At 47.4% G+C, this 18,984-nt stretch overlaps 1 protein-coding gene across 1 annotated transcript in view; it reads right to left on the bottom strand.

The window, feature by feature from the left end:
• Positions 1-18,984, bottom strand: part of TBC1D22B (TBC1 domain family member 22B) — an 80,596-nt gene that overhangs the window by 5,186 nt on the left and 56,426 nt on the right. The window contains exons 9-12 of the mRNA XM_042938610.1: positions 17,589-17,695; positions 17,191-17,266; positions 14,735-14,862; positions 14,355-14,450 (exon numbers count right to left, since the gene is read on the bottom strand). Coding sequence (XP_042794544.1) covers positions 14,355-14,450; positions 14,735-14,862; positions 17,191-17,266; positions 17,589-17,695 — 407 coding nt within the window. The remainder of the gene's footprint in view (positions 1-14,354; positions 14,451-14,734; positions 14,863-17,190; positions 17,267-17,588; positions 17,696-18,984) is intronic.

Raw genomic sequence — 18,984 nt, 5'->3', positions numbered from 1 at the left:
TCTGCGCTGACAGTGAGGAGCCTGCTTGGGATTCTCTCTCTCCCTCTCTCTCTTTGCCCCTCCTCTGCTCATGCTCTCTCTCTCTCAAAATAAATAAATAAACTTAAAACAGATTTTAAGTAAACTCTACACCCAATGTGGGGCTTGAACTCATGACCCCAATCCCTCCCCCTCCCTCTCCCTCTCTCTCTCTCTCTCTCTCTCTCTCTCTCTCTCTCTCTCGCCAAGATCAAGAGTCATATGCTCCACTGGCTGAGGCAGCCCAGAGCCCCAAAAGGACGTCACTTTTAAACACTTTGGCATATTTCCTTCCACTCCTTTTTCTGCACACTTTCCATAGTTGAAACATTTTATCTACATAATTTTGAATCTACTTAGCATTTGTCATAAGCATTTCCTTTGATATTAAAAACTCCTTGTAAATATTTTCATGGCTAAAGAATTTCTCACGATGCAGATGCACCAAATTTACTTTACATCTTCCTGTTCTGAGTACTTAATTATTTCTGGTTTTTCACTATAATGAAATTACAATGAATAGCCTTGTGCATAGAGCCATATTTTAGATTATTTCCATGGGCTGACTTCCTAGGATTGAAATTACTGTCAAAGAACATGAACATTTAAAAGGTATTTAACGCTCATTCAGAAAGCGCATTCCAGAAAAATGCTCATTTCTGTAGATCTCCACCAGCACTGAGTACTCTTACTAAACAAAGTTCTCTAATCATAACCCTTTTCCCTGAGATTTCCAAGCCTGAGAAGAGAGCTCAAAGCCTTAAGTCAACATGGTGGTGAATGCACAGGATGAACACACTGAGAAAGGAATCAGCCTATATGCTTCTCTACATATGTTCAACCCTCCTCCCCAACCCCCCATCCTGGTTGCCATCAACCTCCTCTCTTCCCCAAACCCTGTAGGTTAGCCACCCTCTACTATCCCAACGTTGTTACCGTTGTTACCGAAATTCATTCAACCAGACAGCTTACTCAACCAGTTAATGATTTTCACTCAACCCACCCAGATGCTAATGTTGCGTTTAAATACACTATTAGCTGACCTAATGTCTCTGGAGGGCGCTTTTCTCATGGTTAACAATTCTCCCTGGGATGTCTTGGCCTCTCTTCTAGGTCTGTCTTTCTTTCTTTCTTTCTTTCTTTCTTTCTTTCTTTCTTTCTTTCTTTCTTTCTTTTTATTATTTTTTTTTTAATGTTTATTTATTTTTGAGAGACGGGAAGAGAGCACAAGCAGGAGAGGGGCAGAGAGAGGGGGAGACACAGAATCTGAAGCAGGCTCCAGGCTCTGAATTGTCAGCACAGAGCCCAATGCAGGGCTCAAACTCGCAAACCGTGGGATCATGACCTGAGCCGAAGTCAACGCTTAACCAAATGAGACACCCAGGTGCCCCTCAGGGAGTCTACTTTTATTCTAATTTGGGCAGATTCTCTACTATAGAGGTCCTCACCTTTTCTATACCTCAGACTCTTTGGCTATCTGGAGAAGCCTATGGATCCCTTCTTAGAATTATGATTTTTTAAATACATAAAATTAAATACATAGTACCATGAAGAAGGCCCGTTAAATTGAAAGTTATCAAAATATTTTTAAACAAATTTATGATACTGCTGTATATGTACTTTATTAATATATTCTGTAACAGGATCTAATGGCAGATTAAATAACTATCACTATTTCAAAGTAGCAATGAACATAATGTTTTCAGATATCTGTAACAACTTAATATGATATGAAAATACCTGCAGTTAGTGACAAAGGAAGGTACCACTAATATTACTGTGCTTTCCTGGCTACATTTGTTAATGTAGGAAATGCCAACTTTGAATTTGGGGTTACCGAAAATAAAACTGAAAATTTTCTTCCATTCATGTCTAGGGGTCCCGACTTTTTTTTCTTTTTTCTTTCTTTTAAATTCGTGTGTGTGTGTGTGTGTATTTAAATTTTATTTATTTTGAGAGAGAGAGAGAGAACACACAAGTAGGTGACGGTCAGAAAGAAGGAGACACAGAATTCCAAGCAGGCTCTACAGCATCAGCACAGAGCCGGAGGCGGGGCTTGAACTCACAAGCCGTGAGCTGAGATCAACAATCAGATGCTTAACTGACTAAGCCACCCAGGCGCCCTGGGATCTCCTGACTTCTAAACTTAGACCCTAAATGAAAGTGTTTACTCTTGTAGCTTGCCCTTCTCTTGATTCACACCACAGTCAACAAGAATTCTTATTATACTTTCCTTCAGAGGTAAGTTTAACACCCAAGTATCCATATTAACATTAAATTTTTAACTTAATTTATTCATTGGAAAACTTTTTTCTTGCTTTCCTTTTCCTTCCTTCCTTCCTTCCTTCCTTCCTTCCTTCCCTCCCTCCCTCCCTTCTTCTCCTTCTTCTTTTTGGTTCAAATTGCTTTTGTCATTATAGAATTTCAGTCCCATTTTCAATCAGCTTGCTGGGTGAGGTCAAATCGTTATCCTTTTTCTTGAGGACACATTTCATTGACTCAGAACCAACCCCTGCCTTCCATGGAAGGGGAGCTGAAGGAATGGTACTTGGTTACCCTCATCCGGAATATTAGCAAGCAGACGCTGGGAACTTGGGAGCCTCAACAAAAACCCTTGGGTTCGTCCTGTCATCACAGCCAGGAAGTTCCAACCAGGCTGCAAAAGCTGAATCAACTGTAGGACCTCTTAGAAAAACCTGAGCCCAAGCCTCATCCCTGGAGTTTTTTTTATTCTAAAACCCTGGGATGGGACCTGGTAACCACACTTTCCCAATGATTCCAGTGGGCAATCAGGTGTGGGCTTACCTCTAGGGGGATTAAAAAGCTCTACAGGAATAAGAGCATATTTGGGATGCCGGCCTCATGGTGAGATCCTAAGGAAGGAAACCCCTAGATGTTACACAGAGAGAGACCTTTCATTACATAAACTAAGATAAATCTATAAAATAAAAATAGCTTATAGCCAATTTATTTTAATGTTTTCACAGTTTTTGTATGAGCATGTACTCATGTGATGTGTAAAAGATATAAAAATGGCGGAATTTACAGTTTTTGACATGATAGGATATCCACCATATTTTGTAAAGTGATAAAAAGAGGTTACACAACAAGTTATAAAATGGTTGCATTAATGGCTATATACATACAGTACGTATTTGTGGAGATCTGTATGGGGAAACATCTGGAAGAAAATAAAGCACCTTTGTGTGGCACAACCTCAGGTATTTAGTTCTTTTTTTCTTTTTGCTTATTGGTGTTTCTAATTTTTTTTTATAATGATTACAACCCGTGCACAATTGATAAACAACAAAAGAGTAATATCTCTAGATGGGAATATTCTTTGCTGGGATAGAATCTACCTATAATTTCCAATGCCTCTAACCTTGCTAGAAACCTCCGGTAAATCTTGAAATAATTCTAACACTGCACAAGTTAACGTCCCCGGATGCCCCCTGGGCAGTAAGGCATCGCGAGGGAGCACTCTGCCACCTGGTGGCTATGTCTAGGAACTGCATCCCTTCGCACAGTGCTGCAACAGTGGGAAACCCTGCCCAACGCATTGATAAATCTGGGATGATAGAAAAGAAGCAGAAACCAAATGGCTGGGGGAAGAAGGTGTTAATCACAAGTCAGGGGCTTTTATCTAATGATAGGGAAGAGACAAAGTTGGAGCAGGGAATAACTGAAGATTTGTTACAAAGCCAGCCCATGGGAGCACTAAGCATGACAGGCAGTCAGATGAAACACTGAAGCCATGAGAAGACAGCTTATGAGGCAAGCAGCAGTGAGGAGTTCCAAATTAATGGGAAGGGACCAAAGAAAAGTTGGAAGTGGCTAAAATAGCAGAAAACAACCTGACCTAGATGCCAGCTGAGAATCCACAGATCCTAAAGGAAAAGGAATATGGCAGAAAAGAAATTAGTGCCATGGTGGGTAGGGGGAGGCAACAATTAGATAAGGGGGTCAAAGGAGAAGGAATAGAGGTTATAGCCAAAGAGACCCTGTAAGGAAAAGGTATAGGGGAAACCTCTTAGAGGATGTCCAATAGATGGAAGAAGTGGAGAGCAAGAACACCAAGAATAATAATCATTATAGTGACAGCTACCATTTATTGAGCACTTACTACACACCAGATGGGGCTCTACATGCTTTACGTGTACTCTGTATTAACTCATTTAATCTTCCCACCAACTCCATGAGATACATAATATTATCTCCACCTTACAGATGAGGAAATTGAGGCACAGAGATTAAGGAATTTGCCCGGGGGCACAGAGTGGTACTGGGCTGGAATTTGAACCCAGGCAATCTGGCTCTAGAGCCTGTGCTCATAACCACTATATATTTCAGCGCTTGCCCTGGAGTAAGAAGAGAAATGGGGCATAACGTAGAAGGAACCAAAAGAAAGGAAGTCATGGCAGACGCTGTTTGAAGGAAATGTGGAACAGTTGCTTGATTTTACTCAGTGGTAAGAGCCAAGCACAACCAAAGATAGGATGTGTAGTAATTAACAGCAAAAGAACTTAAAGACCCCATAAAACATACACTATTAAATAAGATACTGTGTGTAGAATCACTTAGCAATATTGGAACATCCTTTGCAAATGTAAAGTGTACTCAGGCATGTAAAAATATTTTCCTAGTCAAATAAGCAGTTCTTTAAAACAAATCCCCCATTCTGAGAATCAGTGAGTTAGCAAACCAATTCCCCTGGTTACAATAAAAATTTTCAAAACCATGTCCTTGTATGTAAACTTTCTGAGAGTCAAACTTATTCACTGGTTTTCTCCCAAAGTATGTTTAGCAACTTTCCCATCAGAGAAGGCCGGGTTGAGTTCTTCAATGGCTTGTGTTATGTCTAGGGATCGTGCCCTTTCTCATGCCAGCTTGCTGTGGGTGAAAGATCTTCAGTTCCCGGGGCTCCCTCTGAACCCTTCTTCTGGGCAGGATTCACACCGACAACTCACTGGATGTCTGTAAAGATGAGGCCTGCACTGGCCAATGCTCCAAAATCCTACCCTTGAGTTCCTGCAGAAGTGGTGGGTGGATGCCATCTGATTCAAGGGATTTATTTGCATTTAGTTTCTATTTAGGCCGTGAGCATCTTATATAGGCTTAGCACTACTGAACTGAACAACTCTGACCTACCTCCTACAAAAGACGCTTTCAGAATAGGAGTCTCTCCAAAGTGTTCTTCTGTAGGATGGAGGCACGGGATTCTGGGATCAGCTGGCCCCACTGACTCCCTTGCTGGTCCCCATTTTACGTAAAGGAATTTTGATTATTAGTCTTCAGAGTCCTCTGTGGGGTGCTTCTCAAAATCAGTTCTGAGACCTCTGAGGCCTTGTTGGCCCTCACATCTTGTGGGGTCCCATGCCCTTCTGGGCTCTCACAGATGCTGCTTTTCCTGAGATGACTGTTTAGACTGTGGGACGAGGGAGCAGGCATTCACTCAGGTGCCTGTTCTCTCTGACTCAGGCACATACACTTTTCCCAGATATGTTATTCATAGTGGAACAGTTTTCAGGCTTCCTGTGGGTTACTTCATTCAGTACAAATTTTCTTTCTTTTTTTAATATAAATTACGAGTTTATTACAAAATACAACATGTTAGTTTCTCATCATCAGCGATTGAAGAAAACAAAGCCAGGAGCTCACCCTGGGTGGGGCTGGAGGCCAGACGCCGCCAGGCTCAGGGGCTGGCCACAAGTCACCGGTTTACAACCCCCCGGCAGATGGGTGTTCTCCGGGGTAGCCGCCACCCAGTTCTTGTCGCTTGCACACCGCGAGCTCCAAGGAACGAAACCCCGGTGTAAAGTGTACGTCCATCGTGAAAAGCTGGGGCAGGGATCACAAGAGCTTGACCGTGATGGACAGGCCAGTAAGGGTGGCCGTGCTGCAGTATGGAGGGTGGGTGCGAAGGCCACGGCCACCGTGTCCTCAGGGTCGCTCCCCTGAACCTGGACTTGCTCTGCTACATTCACTTCTTCTTGTGTCGCTGGCTGCTGCAGGTCACTGACGCTGACGGAGCAAATCAGATCAAAGGTCCCGTGCACGCCACCGCTGCTGGGAACCTACTTGTCCTCTTTGTCCATAGTTACCAGGTGTCCCCAGAGTGCTCAGAGACGACGTTACTCACCTCCGGTTCTCCAGGGAGCTGCCCCCACCACTGGGAACCACCGCGGGCCTGTACAAGTGCTCTGCGCACGTTTTTTCCTGAATACCCACATTTCAGCATAGCTCATATCCTTCCAATGCACACTGAAGTTCTGATTTTTGAGGTGCTCCACTCCTTCGCCCCGGCAACTCCTTTGGTTTTGGTTGTGATTATGGGGTGGTGCACGGCCCACGTTCCCTCACGCACAGAACTCACTCAACCATCTCCTGCCCTTCTGGGTTTGACACGCGCCTGCTCTGGGAAGTCTCCCCCAGAGTCTGACGCCCACAGCCTGCCCTGATGGTGTTTCTGCCACTGGGTGTCAGGAATAAAGATGTCTTCCGGCGACCAAATTCTGTGGCTCTCCAGGCTCACTTAACGTGCCAGGTTCAGCCTTGGCCAGAGGACGGGAGAGTCCACTGTCACTGCTATGATTCTGTCACTTCACAGTGGCGTGTACACCCCTGTGATTCCCTAGTTCACTCTGCCGGCCTTGTGGGGTGGGACCAAGGCACCCCTCTTCATTCCATCTCCAAAGAGCTAGCAGCACGGGTCAAGGCCCAGACATCCTTGGCCAGGCTTTAGGACGGAGGCTGTTGGTCCAACAAGGGATGGGGGTGAAAGTTCCTCCCCAATTGAGGGTCAAGCCCAATCTCTCCACAGGCTTCTCCACAATCAGGTCTTGCGGCACCACCCCTCACCCTGTGACACTCCGGCCACACTGCCTTCTCTCTGCCTCTTCCCTCCCCCCACCCCTCAACCTCTTACCCTGGCAGGGCTGCTCCTCACCGCCAGGGAGGTGGCACCCAGCAAAGTGCGGGCCAGGGGCAGGCGCTGGGAAGGGCTGAGTGGGACAGCAGGCCTCCCAGCTCTTACCTGCTCAGCCTAGGTCCCCAGACAGTCCCCTGTGCTCACCTTCTCCTTCAAGTGCCTATGGCAGCTATAAGAGATGCGGACAGGCAGACAGAACTCTTGGGCAGACAGAACTCTCTCTAGGCTCACGGCTGGGGAGAGAAGCCCCAATCCCTCCCTCGGCAGGTGCACAGCCACATAGGAGACCTGCCGGTTCTGATTAGGGCGCTCACATCCAAGGCAGATCTCGCTCTCTCTGACCACCACTGAAGCTTCCCCTTTGCCAGTTTCCCACCGTCACTGCTCCCATCCCCAACACCCTCGGTCGGCATCACACAGCCTCTAGCATGGCCGCTACCCCTACAGCCAGCAGCCCTGAATCCTAGGGTCACCCTTTGCCCTTCTAGCCCCCACGATGCAAATAACATCAAGATCCTCACTCAATACCAAGATTCCTATGTGAGAAAGGACTCATTTACCCATTTTGTTTTGGGTGATTTTTACACAGTCAACTGGCTACTTAGTATGGAGATTTTAGTGTATTGGTTGTATTTAGTTGTATTTAGTGTTATTGCACTTTCACCTTTCACTGGTGACCTTGCAGCAAACTGAACCATGTGCTCTTGTCCTATCACGCACTCTGTTGTCAATCTTTTTTGTTTTTTTCAGTGAGGCATAACTTGTACACAGTAACTACACAAATCTTAAGTGTACAGCTGGACAATTTTTACATATGTAACCACCACCCAGAAGATTCATGTTCCTTCTCAGTCAATACTCCGTCTACAACCAGTGACCTGACATCAGAAGTTCGAACTTCACATAAATGCTTTCCTACAATCTTATTTCCAAAGTTATCGTGATACTTCTGAATATTTTTTAGTGGCAAAAAACTGGCTTAACCAGGGCTCCTTGGAGAATGGTTGATTCCAAGGTAGGGCAAAGAAAATATAAGCTGGGAGCATCTCATGGCACCAGAAAGTAAGGAAGTGCTTTAAAAATGATGGGATCAGGGGTGCCTGGGTAGCTCTGTCAGTTAAGCCTCCAACTCTTAATTTCGGCTCAGGTCATGATCTCACAGTTCATGAGTTTCAGCCCTGTGTTGGGCTCTGTGCTGACAGCTCAGAGCCTGCTTGGGATTCTCTCTCTCTCCCTCTCTCTCTGTTCCTCATCTGCTCAAATTTTCTCTCCCTCACTCCCTCTCTCTCTCCGTCTCTCTTTGTCCCCTGCCCCTCTCTGGCTCGTGCTCTCTCAAAACAAACAAACAAACAAACAAACAAACAAACAAACAATTTTTTAAAAAGGTAAACATGATGGGATCAAAAAGACATAGGAGACAACTTGAAGGAGAACCCAAGGGCCAAAGCTGGGACAACCTGAACAGCAAAATAATGACAATGTCAGATAACCCATGAAATAAATACCTGTGAATCTATACTGATATAAATAGATACATGAATACATAAATGGGAGAGAAAGGACAGCTCTCCCTTAGGTTAGAATAGCAATTAATAAATATAGAAGCAGTGAAAATAGAAAATCACAATTAGGCAAACATCACAGTAATGACTGTTACAGGCAAGAGCCATTCATGAATGTTAAAAAGTGGGTGAACGAATGATGAGAAACATCAGAATTGCATAGTCTCAGACTGTCTCTACAAAAGATACTTACCAATTACCAAAGGGAAAATAGTAACTTCACAGGGGAGAGACTCAGGAGACCCCCGAGTCAAGCGATTGAAGGCGGCAGGAATGAGACCTGCCCACACCAGCTACCTCCTCATACAGACATCACCTCTGTGGTTTCTTCCCCAAAAGGCATGACCCTCAGTTTCGTCATAAGAAAACATTAGACAGCCCCAAGTTAAAGGACAGTCTACAAAATAACGAATCCGTACTCTCCAAGAGTTTTGAAAATTTTGTCCTGGAAGACAAAGACGGAGGAATTGTCCCAGGTTAGGATCCTGAATTGGATCCTCATCCAGAAAAGGACATTAATGGGAAGACTGGTCAAATTCAAATAAAGTCTGTAGATTGCTAATATTTTATCGACCTGAACGTCCTGGTTGGTTAATCACAGTACGGAATATAAGATGTAAACATTAAGTGGATATGGGTAGGCTATTTGGGAACTCTACTATTTCTGCAACATTTTGTAAGTATAAAAATTATTGCAAAGTAAAAGAGAGAGGATACTTTTTTAAAAACCTGGTTTGCCAGAGTCTGGCATTCAGCCCCTAGAGCGCCAGTGGCTCCTAAGCCTGGGGGCTCTCTCAGGGCCTGGGCGGAGCTCCAGGACTTCCCAGACAGAGGCCCAGACCCCCCCGACCCCCCAACCGGGCTCCAGCAACGTGTACAAGTGCCCAGAACTCCCTGTCGCCTCCAGGTGTGGTGGTCTTTCGGACTTCACCTTCCCACAGAGGCAAGTGCCTTAGTTTCCTCCTGGGAAGGAGGGCATGGAAAGGAATGAGGAGGCCGAAGGCCCTTCTGGCAGTGGAAGGAGAAAAACCCAGGAGCCAGAATAGTAGACCAAAAGGAGGACCTTAGAGGACTTCTTTCTCAGTTTTAAAACAACCAATCTTTTGTTAAACATTTACTTCATGAGAAGAAAGCCTGTGAGCAATTATCAATGAAAGGTGAGGGGTGGTAGAGGGCAGAGGAAGCCCTGGAAGGGGGGAGGAGGGGGAGGACGAAGATCCTTGCCCGGGATCCTGGAGTACTGCTATGTGAATTCAGCTCAAATGCCCCAGGAGGTGTCTGGCCAGGCCCCAGGGTAGAGGCAACAGAGCACAATCCATGTGTGGGGCATGATGCTGGCTGTCTAACTCCCTGGGTGACCTTGAGCCAGTTACTTAATCTTGCTGTGACTCAGTTTGCTCATTTGTAAAATGGGGGTAGTTATTATGACCTACTCTGTGGGACTATTGCAAGGATTAAATGAATTAAACACAAATAAGCATTTATTTATTATTTATTTTAAGATTTTTTTTTTAATTTATTTTTTAAAGTTTATATATTTATTTTGAGAGAGAGAGACAGAGTGAGCGTGCACAGGGAAGGGGCGGGGGGCGCGGAGAGGGGGGAAGAGAGAGAGAGAATGAATATCCCAAGCAGGCTCTGTACCATCGGCACTGAGCCTGATTCGGGGCTCAAACTCACGAACTGTGAGATCACGACTTGAGCTAAAGTCAGACACTTAACTGACTGAGCCACCCAGGCGCCCCAACACAAATAAGCATTTAGATTAGTGCCTGCTACATTAAAAGTGCTAAGAATTAGTTATTATTAGGTCGAACCTTATGAAACTGCCAATATCTGACATTTGGACCTATGAAAACAATGTTGTAAACGTCACCCTAATATAATCATCATTATTCCACTACACCAGGCCAGGCTGAGGGCCCCTCACACCAGGGCAGAGCCTTGGCCCAGCACTATTAGAAGCTCTCACTTCAAGTGGCCCATGGCTCACAGGACGGGCCACTCTGTCCCTGCAGCACCTGTGCACACATTGCCTCAGGTTCCCTTGCTCAGAGGCCTCAGGAAGGAAACATCTTCAAGTGATCCTCCTGTCGTCAGTTCTGGGGCCCCTCTCCCAGGCAGTAGGAGCCCAGATATCTGCTCAGCCAAGGAGAAGCAGGCACCCTTCCTTCTGGGGGCTTCTGCCACAGCTGGGACACTGCCTTTTACCTCCGCAAACTTTGACACTCCCTCTCCAGTCCTGTTTGCCCATCTAGCTTGGCAGCTTCGCCCACGATTAGCCTAGCATGGTTTACTCTGGTAAGTTACACACCACTTAGAGACTTGGGTTCCTAAAGCTTTGTCTTCACTGCTTCTCAGACATTCAGGAGTACATTTCAGGAAACAATATTAATGATAATAAGCACCCTGTTCTGAGGCCGTAGGCCACGTATACCATTCTAACTGCTTCACACGTATTAACGATTTAATCCTCACGGTAGCCCTGGAGGTAGGTACTCACACCCATTTTACAGGCAAGAAAACCAAGGCCTACAGAGCCAAGTTACTTGCTTCTGGCTGCACACCTAGAAAGGTAGCAGAGCTCAGATCTGACCCCGGGCAGTCTGGCTCCACAGACCGTGGCTTTACCACTGCACTATTCTACATAGTCCCCAACTTTCGAAGGAGGGTCTCTGCTTCCCCCTGATGCCCCTCCACTGGCTCCCCTAACTGGGGGCTCTTCTTCCCTGTCACTAAGGGTGACCAATGGCCGGTCTGCTGAAACCACCACAACTCTCTTTTATTTCTGCAGTGGCTTCGCCTAATTTTTCTTCGAGTCGCTGCAGCTGTTCAGCCCTCAAACTTCTCTCATCCAGGCTGGGCCAGTGTGGCTTTCTGGGGTACCTGTGTTCATTTACAGAGCTTCCTCTGCAGCGACTTAACCACAGGTGGCCCTTCAGCAGTCAGGCTGCACATGCCTTCTTTCTCTGCGCATGTCACGGGCCGGTAGCTCACAATCTCGCACAACGCTCTCGCACCTGCACCACGCTTCTGTCTCCTAAGGGACCCTGCCCATCGATCTTAACACAGCTGGGCACAGGTTTTCTCTTCTTGGCCATAAAATTATGGAACAGTGGGGCTGGGAGGAACTTTGAGGACTGTCCACTTTAATTGCCCATTCTACTTCGTCTATAAGAGAGAGGTGACAGTCCTCGAGTAGTCTCACCGAAGTGTTAATACAGCAGCAGGCACAAATCCTCATTGTCATTCTGTGGGTTACTGAAGAAAGACCTCAAATCCACCAGATAATCGAATATGCAACCCGGTAAAGAAGAACATCTCTAGTTTTAAAGTCACAGACTAGTATGGCCCTATGTTCTGCCAGGATTGTGAATTGCTGAAAGCCATTCCAGGAATCACCTCCACCTCTCAGAGCTAATCTGGGAAGCACTTTCATCACATATGACAAGGCCCACTGAGCCTGGCTCATGATAACTAAATTAGACCTCGTGCTCTTGATGTCCTGCTCCACCTCAACCACATTATCAGAATTGATAGCTCACCCCAGCACGCGGCCAATCCGGCCCCCTTGTGCTCATTCATCCTAGGACGTTGCATATGCCGCTCGTTGGCAGAAGCCGTGGCTCGTGGTCAGCTGCCGCAGCCTCTCGGCACCACAGCCGGCATCTGCTCACAGAAGCCCACTCTCTCCTTTTCCTTCCAAAGCCCTTACTTGGGCAGGCTGGGTCCCGTCTTTCCGTCTATCTGCTAAAGAGACTTCTGTTCTTTAACCACCTAACACCAATTACGGAGAGGTCCAGCCCAGGGGTCACAGAGAGACGTTGCTGCTCTTGAGAACACCTACGTTATTAGTTAGAACTCAGAAGAACATTCAACCTTCTTTGGCTTTCCCCCCGCCCAACCCCACCCCTGCTCTTAAAAGAGCTTTATGCCCATTAAAAAAGAAAGCGAGAAAGAAAGAGAAAGGAAACTGCTTAGTCCAGAAATGTGCAAAGCAGAAAAAGAAAAGCCCATCGCTGCCCCCCAGAGATAACGACCATCGAACAACCTCCAGGCCTCTGTGTCTGCGGACTGCAGAGCCTCGCAATCTGTCCCCTCGACCCCTAATTCCCCATTCCCCCTTTCCTGGGCCTCCTGGAGCAGCTGCCTGGCTTTCCACCACCCAACGTGTGCCCTCCAGTCTTCTTCACGTTCCCCAGCCAAGGCTTCCCGGCCGCCTCACTCTCCCCGGCCGTCCCCTCTGCCTCCTTTGCTCTGTCCACCTCTCCCCACCAGCCTCCTCGGGAAGGTGTGCCAGGGCTCAGGCCCGGGGCTCTTCCCTACTCCGTCCACACTCACTCCTCATCTACTGTCCTGGTTTTAAGGACCATCTAGCCAAAGGCTCCTAAACGTGTGTCCAAGCTCTCTCCTTCTCCAGCTCCAGACTCCTAAGATTTATTTGCCTACTCTAGATCTCCATTTGGGTGTCTAAAAGCACTTCCGATTTGGCATGCCCAAAACTGAACTCCTGAAATTCCTCCCTAAGCCTGTTCCTCCTAGACCCTTCTCATAAACTGAGTCATCCTGACTCATCCCTCTCTGTCCTACTCTTCACTCGACACATCAGGAGATCCCGTTGGCTCTATTTACAAAATATAAGCAAGATCTGCCCACTTGTCACACCTCCACTGGCACCATCCAGGTCCAAGCCATCCTCGTGTCTCACCTGGAGGACTCTAACAGCCTGCTGGGCAGTCTCCCTGCCTCCACCTTCGTCCACACCTACAGTCTACATAGAAGCCAGAGTGATCCTTTGAAAATGTAAGTAAGATCATGGCCCTCCTCTGCTTAAGACCCTCTTATGGCTCCCCTTCCACTCAGAGTAAAAGCCAAAGCTTACAGTGGCTACAAAGTCCTCTGTGATCTAGGTCCCTTGTGACTTCTCTGGCCTCACCTCTTCCTACTCTTCCCCTGGACCACTCTGTTCCAGGCCACCACCATGATTCCTTAAGTAGCCCAGGGAACCCCACTGTTCCCTCTGCTTGGACACTCGTCCCCCAGATGTCCATGACTCACTCTCTCACCTTCCCTGAGCCTTTGCTCAAACATCTCCTTCTCAGTGAGCCTATCCTATTGTATTTGAAATTGTAAACTATCTCTTCCCTACCACCTAATAATCCCTTTATCCTGCTCTACTTAAAAAAAAAAATTTCCTACGCTTTTGTTTATTGTTAAGTCTCTTCCCAACCAGCATGTAAGCTCTATGGGAACAGGGATCTGTCTATTTTGGTTTCCAGTATATCCTATGCCTTCACCAGTGCCTAGCACATGGCAGGCATTCAGCAAATGCTTGTCAATGAATGAATGAGACATCTCTTAGGCCTGCCTAGCTGCTCTGCAACCTTTCTAGCACTAATACCTATTAAAAAAAATATATATATATATATACACACACACACACACACATATGTATATACATACATGTATATGTATACATATATATTTTTTAAGCTTATTTATTTATTTATTTTGACAGAGAGAGAGAAAATCCCAAGCAGGCTTGGTGCCGCCAGTACAGAGCCCAACTCCAGGCTTGATCCCATGGACCGTGAGATCATGACCTGAGCTGAGATCAAGAGTCAGATGCTTAACTGACTGAGCCATCCAGGTGCCCTAAAACCCTTTTCGTACTGAAGAACTCTGGGGCTCACTGACTTGGCCCATTGGCCTTCTGAGCACCCTGTCTCCTTTCCTCCTCTCGGCCAGGTACCTGCCATTGCACCTTCTCCCTGTGCAGCCCCACTAACGGAATGGCTCCCGCTCTGATGCTCATCCCAGCCCAGGCTAAGCTCTTGGTCACTCACCTGAAAGTCCTCCTCATCCAAGATCTCTTTTCTCCACTTGATCAAGAAGGCTGCACACACGTAGAGATGAAAGTGGGAGAACCCTTCCGGTTCAGACTGGGAAGGGAAAGAACAGTTAGGTCTCCAGGCCCTGACAAGGAGCCGGCTCTAGTCCTCTCGGTCCCGGTCCTCCTGCAAGGTAGGAGCACAGCAAGGCACTCCTTTCACGGCTGGGCACACGGAGGCCTGAACAGACTCTGTAGAGGCCCTGCCCACGAGGCCAAGGCAGACACAGAAATAGAAAGGAGGTAGGGGATTCTGAGCAGCTACTCTCCACCAGGGCAGGGAGCTGGGGGCCTCAGGGACAGCCTGGCATGGAGAGGGCAGGGGTCCCCGCATACCTGGTATGTGTCCCATAGGCGGATGGTGCAGCGAAGGGGAAGCTCCCGCATGAGCAGGTTGTTCATCCAACGAAAGGCAAACTGGAGGTATTCGACCTCGTACCTCCTGAAGTGATTATGTACCTGCTCTGAAACAGAAAGTGTCATTGGCCCCAAGACCACAACCTAGGGGACTGACTGGACCCTGAAAGGGTCGCATGAGCCAAAAGGGCAGTTTCCATCTCCTTCTCCCCCCTTCTCCTGGGGAATACAGGCACAGAAGGGCCGAACTGGCATCCGACTGTCCTTTAGGTTGGATTCTGCCATCTCACAGCCACACCACATGGGTAACCCAGTCCCACACTCGGCAAAACTATTTTAACACCCATGGTGACGCTCTGGGTACCTTTCCTCCTTCACAGGGCTCCTCTGGCCATAAAGTGGCAGACGTGAGGTTCACTTGGCTGCTTGACCCCATTACTCTTCAGAGGAGGAGGCAGAATGGAACAGAACCATGGGGGTCACCTTGGCCATCCTCCTGCCAGTGAGGACTTCCTCCTCAGCATCCCTGACAGATGGCAGCCAGCAGGGACTTAAACACTGCCAGAGAAAGAGGTTCACTGACTCCATCAAGGGCAGCCTCTCCCACTGATGTATTAAGTGATTCGCCAGAAAGTGCTTCGCTGTATTCAACAGAAACTAGCTCCTTCCTGACTCCCACCCTTGGTGTTTGTGTGGTGTTCTGGAACAACCCCAAACAAACCTGATCCCTGTTCTACATGACAGCCCTTTAAATAGTGCTTAACAGCATTAAAAAAAAAAAAAAAAAAATTATTATCCTCCTCAGTTTCCTAATCTAGAAAATGCAAATAATTATTCGTACCTCAGAAGATTCGGGGGAGGAGAAAATGAGAAAACAAAAGTGCTCACAGCAGCACCTGGCATGTGGTAAATGCGTAAGACACATACTTTTTGAAAGAATAATAACAATAGTTATTTCTGGGGAATAGGATTTAAGGAGGGGGGAGGATGTTTACTTTTCATTTTGTGCTTCTCCGAATTGTCTTAATTTTTACAATGTCTATTGCTTCTATGATTCAATGAAACAATAAAGATATATACATTTACCAATCCAATATCCTAAAGTACTATGTCTTATCAGGTATTCGCGAGGGCAGAAAAAACAAGGAGAGGGCAGACGGTGGCAGAAACCACAGCTTCTGCCCTCCGGGCCCACGCTGAAGCTCACGGCTAGGTCAGGGCGGCTAGGTCAGGGCGAGAAGGGGGAAAAACCGCCTCTGGACGATGTGTCGGAAACAACTGTAAATCAGCAAACAAGACAGGAAGACGGAAATCTTGTCATGAAAGGAATCTGGAGTGAGTGGCACAAACCAGGGAAGGTTTTCAAGAAGAGAGAAGCTGGGGAAGGAGAGAGAAAGATACGCGGTTTTTGTATGGGGGCGGGGTGAAAGGCGATGCCTTGATGAGGCACAAAATCCACACAGAAAGCCAGGAAATGAGGTTTATTAGTTGTGTCGTGTCTGGTAGAGTCCTAAAAAATCTCTACAGTGTAAATGGTGCTACGGAGCCCACTTAACAGAAGACCTTGCTGTGAGGTTCTAGGCTATCTTTATGAAACTTAATTCTGACTTTCTCTTTCTGGGCCTCGGTTTCCTCATCAGTCAAGAGCAGGGCTTCCCAGCTTGCCTTTTAGTTCTAACATTCCATGATTCCAAGCCAGAGCCAAGGAATTACTGGAGGGCTCTCGCCCCTCAGAGACCTTCTGTGCCAGGAAGAGTCATGTCTCACTTCTTGCCCCCGCCACCAGCCCAAACTAGTCGCAGAGAGCTGTGGAAAGGCCTGCCGGATATCAGCCAGACTAGAGGACTCTGCGTCAAGTCCAGGAGTTCTGAATGACATCACCACCTGAAGGACAAGGTCAGAGTACAGCTTGATGCTAGAAGCAATGGAGAGCCACAGGAGGCTTCAGAGCAGGAGAGGGACGGAACCAGGATGGTGCTCTGGAAAGATGCAGTCGTATCACAGAAGGTTTAGAAGAGGAAAGAGTACAGAGGAGGCAAGTCCTTATAGGAGGAAGCTGCAGAAATCCAGGCATGGCTGGATCAGAGCTGTGGCCAGGGAAATGGAGAAGAAAGGGCAAATTTGAAAAGAAGAAAAAGGGAGGAAGGGTTGGAAAAAAGAAAAAAAAAAGGGTGAATGTGAAGAGAGATGCTAAAAAGAATGGACAGAACTTGGTGACAAAAAACAAAGGGGAAAAAAGAACTCGAGGGGCCCGCAGACCTCTCGCCTCCCCTTCCTGCCGACGTGTGGAAGGATGCACACGCGCCAACAGCCCGGACGGAACTGGAGAGGGTGGTGGCAAAGAAGCGGGCAGAGGAGAGGCCCCCACCAGCACAACTGGCTGTGTCGGAACCATACCGTGCTGCTACCAGAGAATCCCTCTTCTTCCAACCTACCATCAATCCGGCTGACGAGCTCTTCCAGCGCCTTGACCTTCTTCTGGATCCCTGGTTGTGCAAAGGTGTAGTTATCCTGCAAATGACACAGAGCCCGGGATGAACAGGGACTCCAAAGGCGTGCTACCGCTCTCGACTTCACTGAAACACGTTTAAAAGCACAAGCTGTTTTCTACAGCTGGTGCCGGCGTTCTGGAGAACAAAGGAATCTACAGAACAGCAGAGGGTGGGCAAATCCTGATGGAGCCCTGTGCTGTGGAGGAACGAGGAAGAGCCGTGCTGGGCGGTGGCGGGGGGGGGGGGGGTGCTTCTGGCTGACACCGAGGAGCAGTAAGGAGCTCAAAGGCCTGCAGGGAGCCCCTGCACCCGGGCAGCCCGCATGGGCAGAGCCGGCTCACCTGGATCCCATCTAACAGCTTGCTCATGCACCAAAAGCTGTCGGCTTCAATGCTTCGAAGCACGTCCTGAGACAAATTGGTCACGTCAAAGTTCTCCACGTCCTCTTCTGTAAAACAAAAGGTGAAGAAAGTCCAGAGGTCTTCTCTAAAACATGGAGAAAGCTAGAGACTGGGATCTTCTACGGGGTCCTTCAGGCCAGGGGACAGCCAGGCTAAAGTGATGCGAGGAGTAAGGGCCTGTCCTCCTCCCCTGGTCAGGTGGGCAAGCGGGTCCCAGGAGAGCTCTTGAGGATCCCGTTCCAACACAGAACAGGCCACTTCTCACACTGGTTCCACCGGGTCCAACATATCTTTCTCGGCTGTATTTGTTCATTCGGCTTTAGGAAAAGATATTTCAGTCCTCATGCTCAGTGAGCTACATACCCAGACCCTTGGAGATGGTCTGGAAAAATTCTTGATTTCAGAAATTCAGTGACCTGTCTAGCATACGCACACCTGCATGGACTGAGAAAGGTGGGATCAGATGGACCCTGTGGTTCATTTTTTTTTTCCTTTGGCCCCCCCATAGTTCATTTTAAAGACAGAATCTCCATATTCTGACAGACCCACTGCTGAGACCACTCAGAAATGAAGATGAGGGTGTGAAGGCAGATGTCTCGAGCCTGACGGAGCTTCTGGGACTTAATTTCACCAGGCTGGTAGTACCTAAGCCGGGTTCCGTAAAACATCAAACCTATAGGGTACTCCAGAAGAAGGGCGTTCCGTAGACAAGTACGGTTGAGAAATGGCAGTCTTATCTTGGAGATTCACAAAGATCATAGCGAACAAATGGATTTGGGAAATTATAACAAATTTTGCATTAAGTAAATCTATTTAACCTTTTTTATCCAGGACTTCCCAGGCTTCTTTAGCCACAGGACCTCTTTTATTTATTCTATTTTTTTTCAAGTGTTTTTTTTTTTTCTTTTTGAGAGAGCGAGAGTGCATGTGTGCATGCAAGTGGGGGAGGGGCAGAAAGAGAAGGGGACAGAGAATCTGAAGCAGGCTCTGTGCTGACAGCACAGAGCCCGATGTGGGACTCTAACTCAGGAACCATGAGATCATGACCTGAGCTGAAGTTGAACACTTAACCGAATGAACCACCCAGGCACCCAGGGACCTCTTTTAGAGACCACTTTTAGCTTCTCGTGGAAACCCCACACTAAGTAATAGTAGTGAGAACTAGTCTGTCTCTGAGATCCAAGTGGGGAGAACATCAGAAGTGCTCTAGAAACCTGAAGAAGGAAAAGGCCATGGGATGTGTCCTTCCTGCCACCGAGGTGGGAGTACTAAGAAGGTTCTGCTTGCTAACATGACAGGCCACCTCAACCCACAGGCCCCGGCATGCCTGGCAGAG

The sequence above is a fragment of the Panthera leo genome, chromosome B2 (genome assembly GCF_018350215.1).
Source record: "Panthera leo isolate Ple1 chromosome B2, P.leo_Ple1_pat1.1, whole genome shotgun sequence".
In the NCBI taxonomy this organism is placed as follows: domain Eukaryota; kingdom Metazoa; phylum Chordata; class Mammalia; order Carnivora; family Felidae; genus Panthera; species Panthera leo.
Note: the sequence above shows the minus strand (reverse complement) of the source record. Positions and strands in the feature narration are given on the sequence as shown.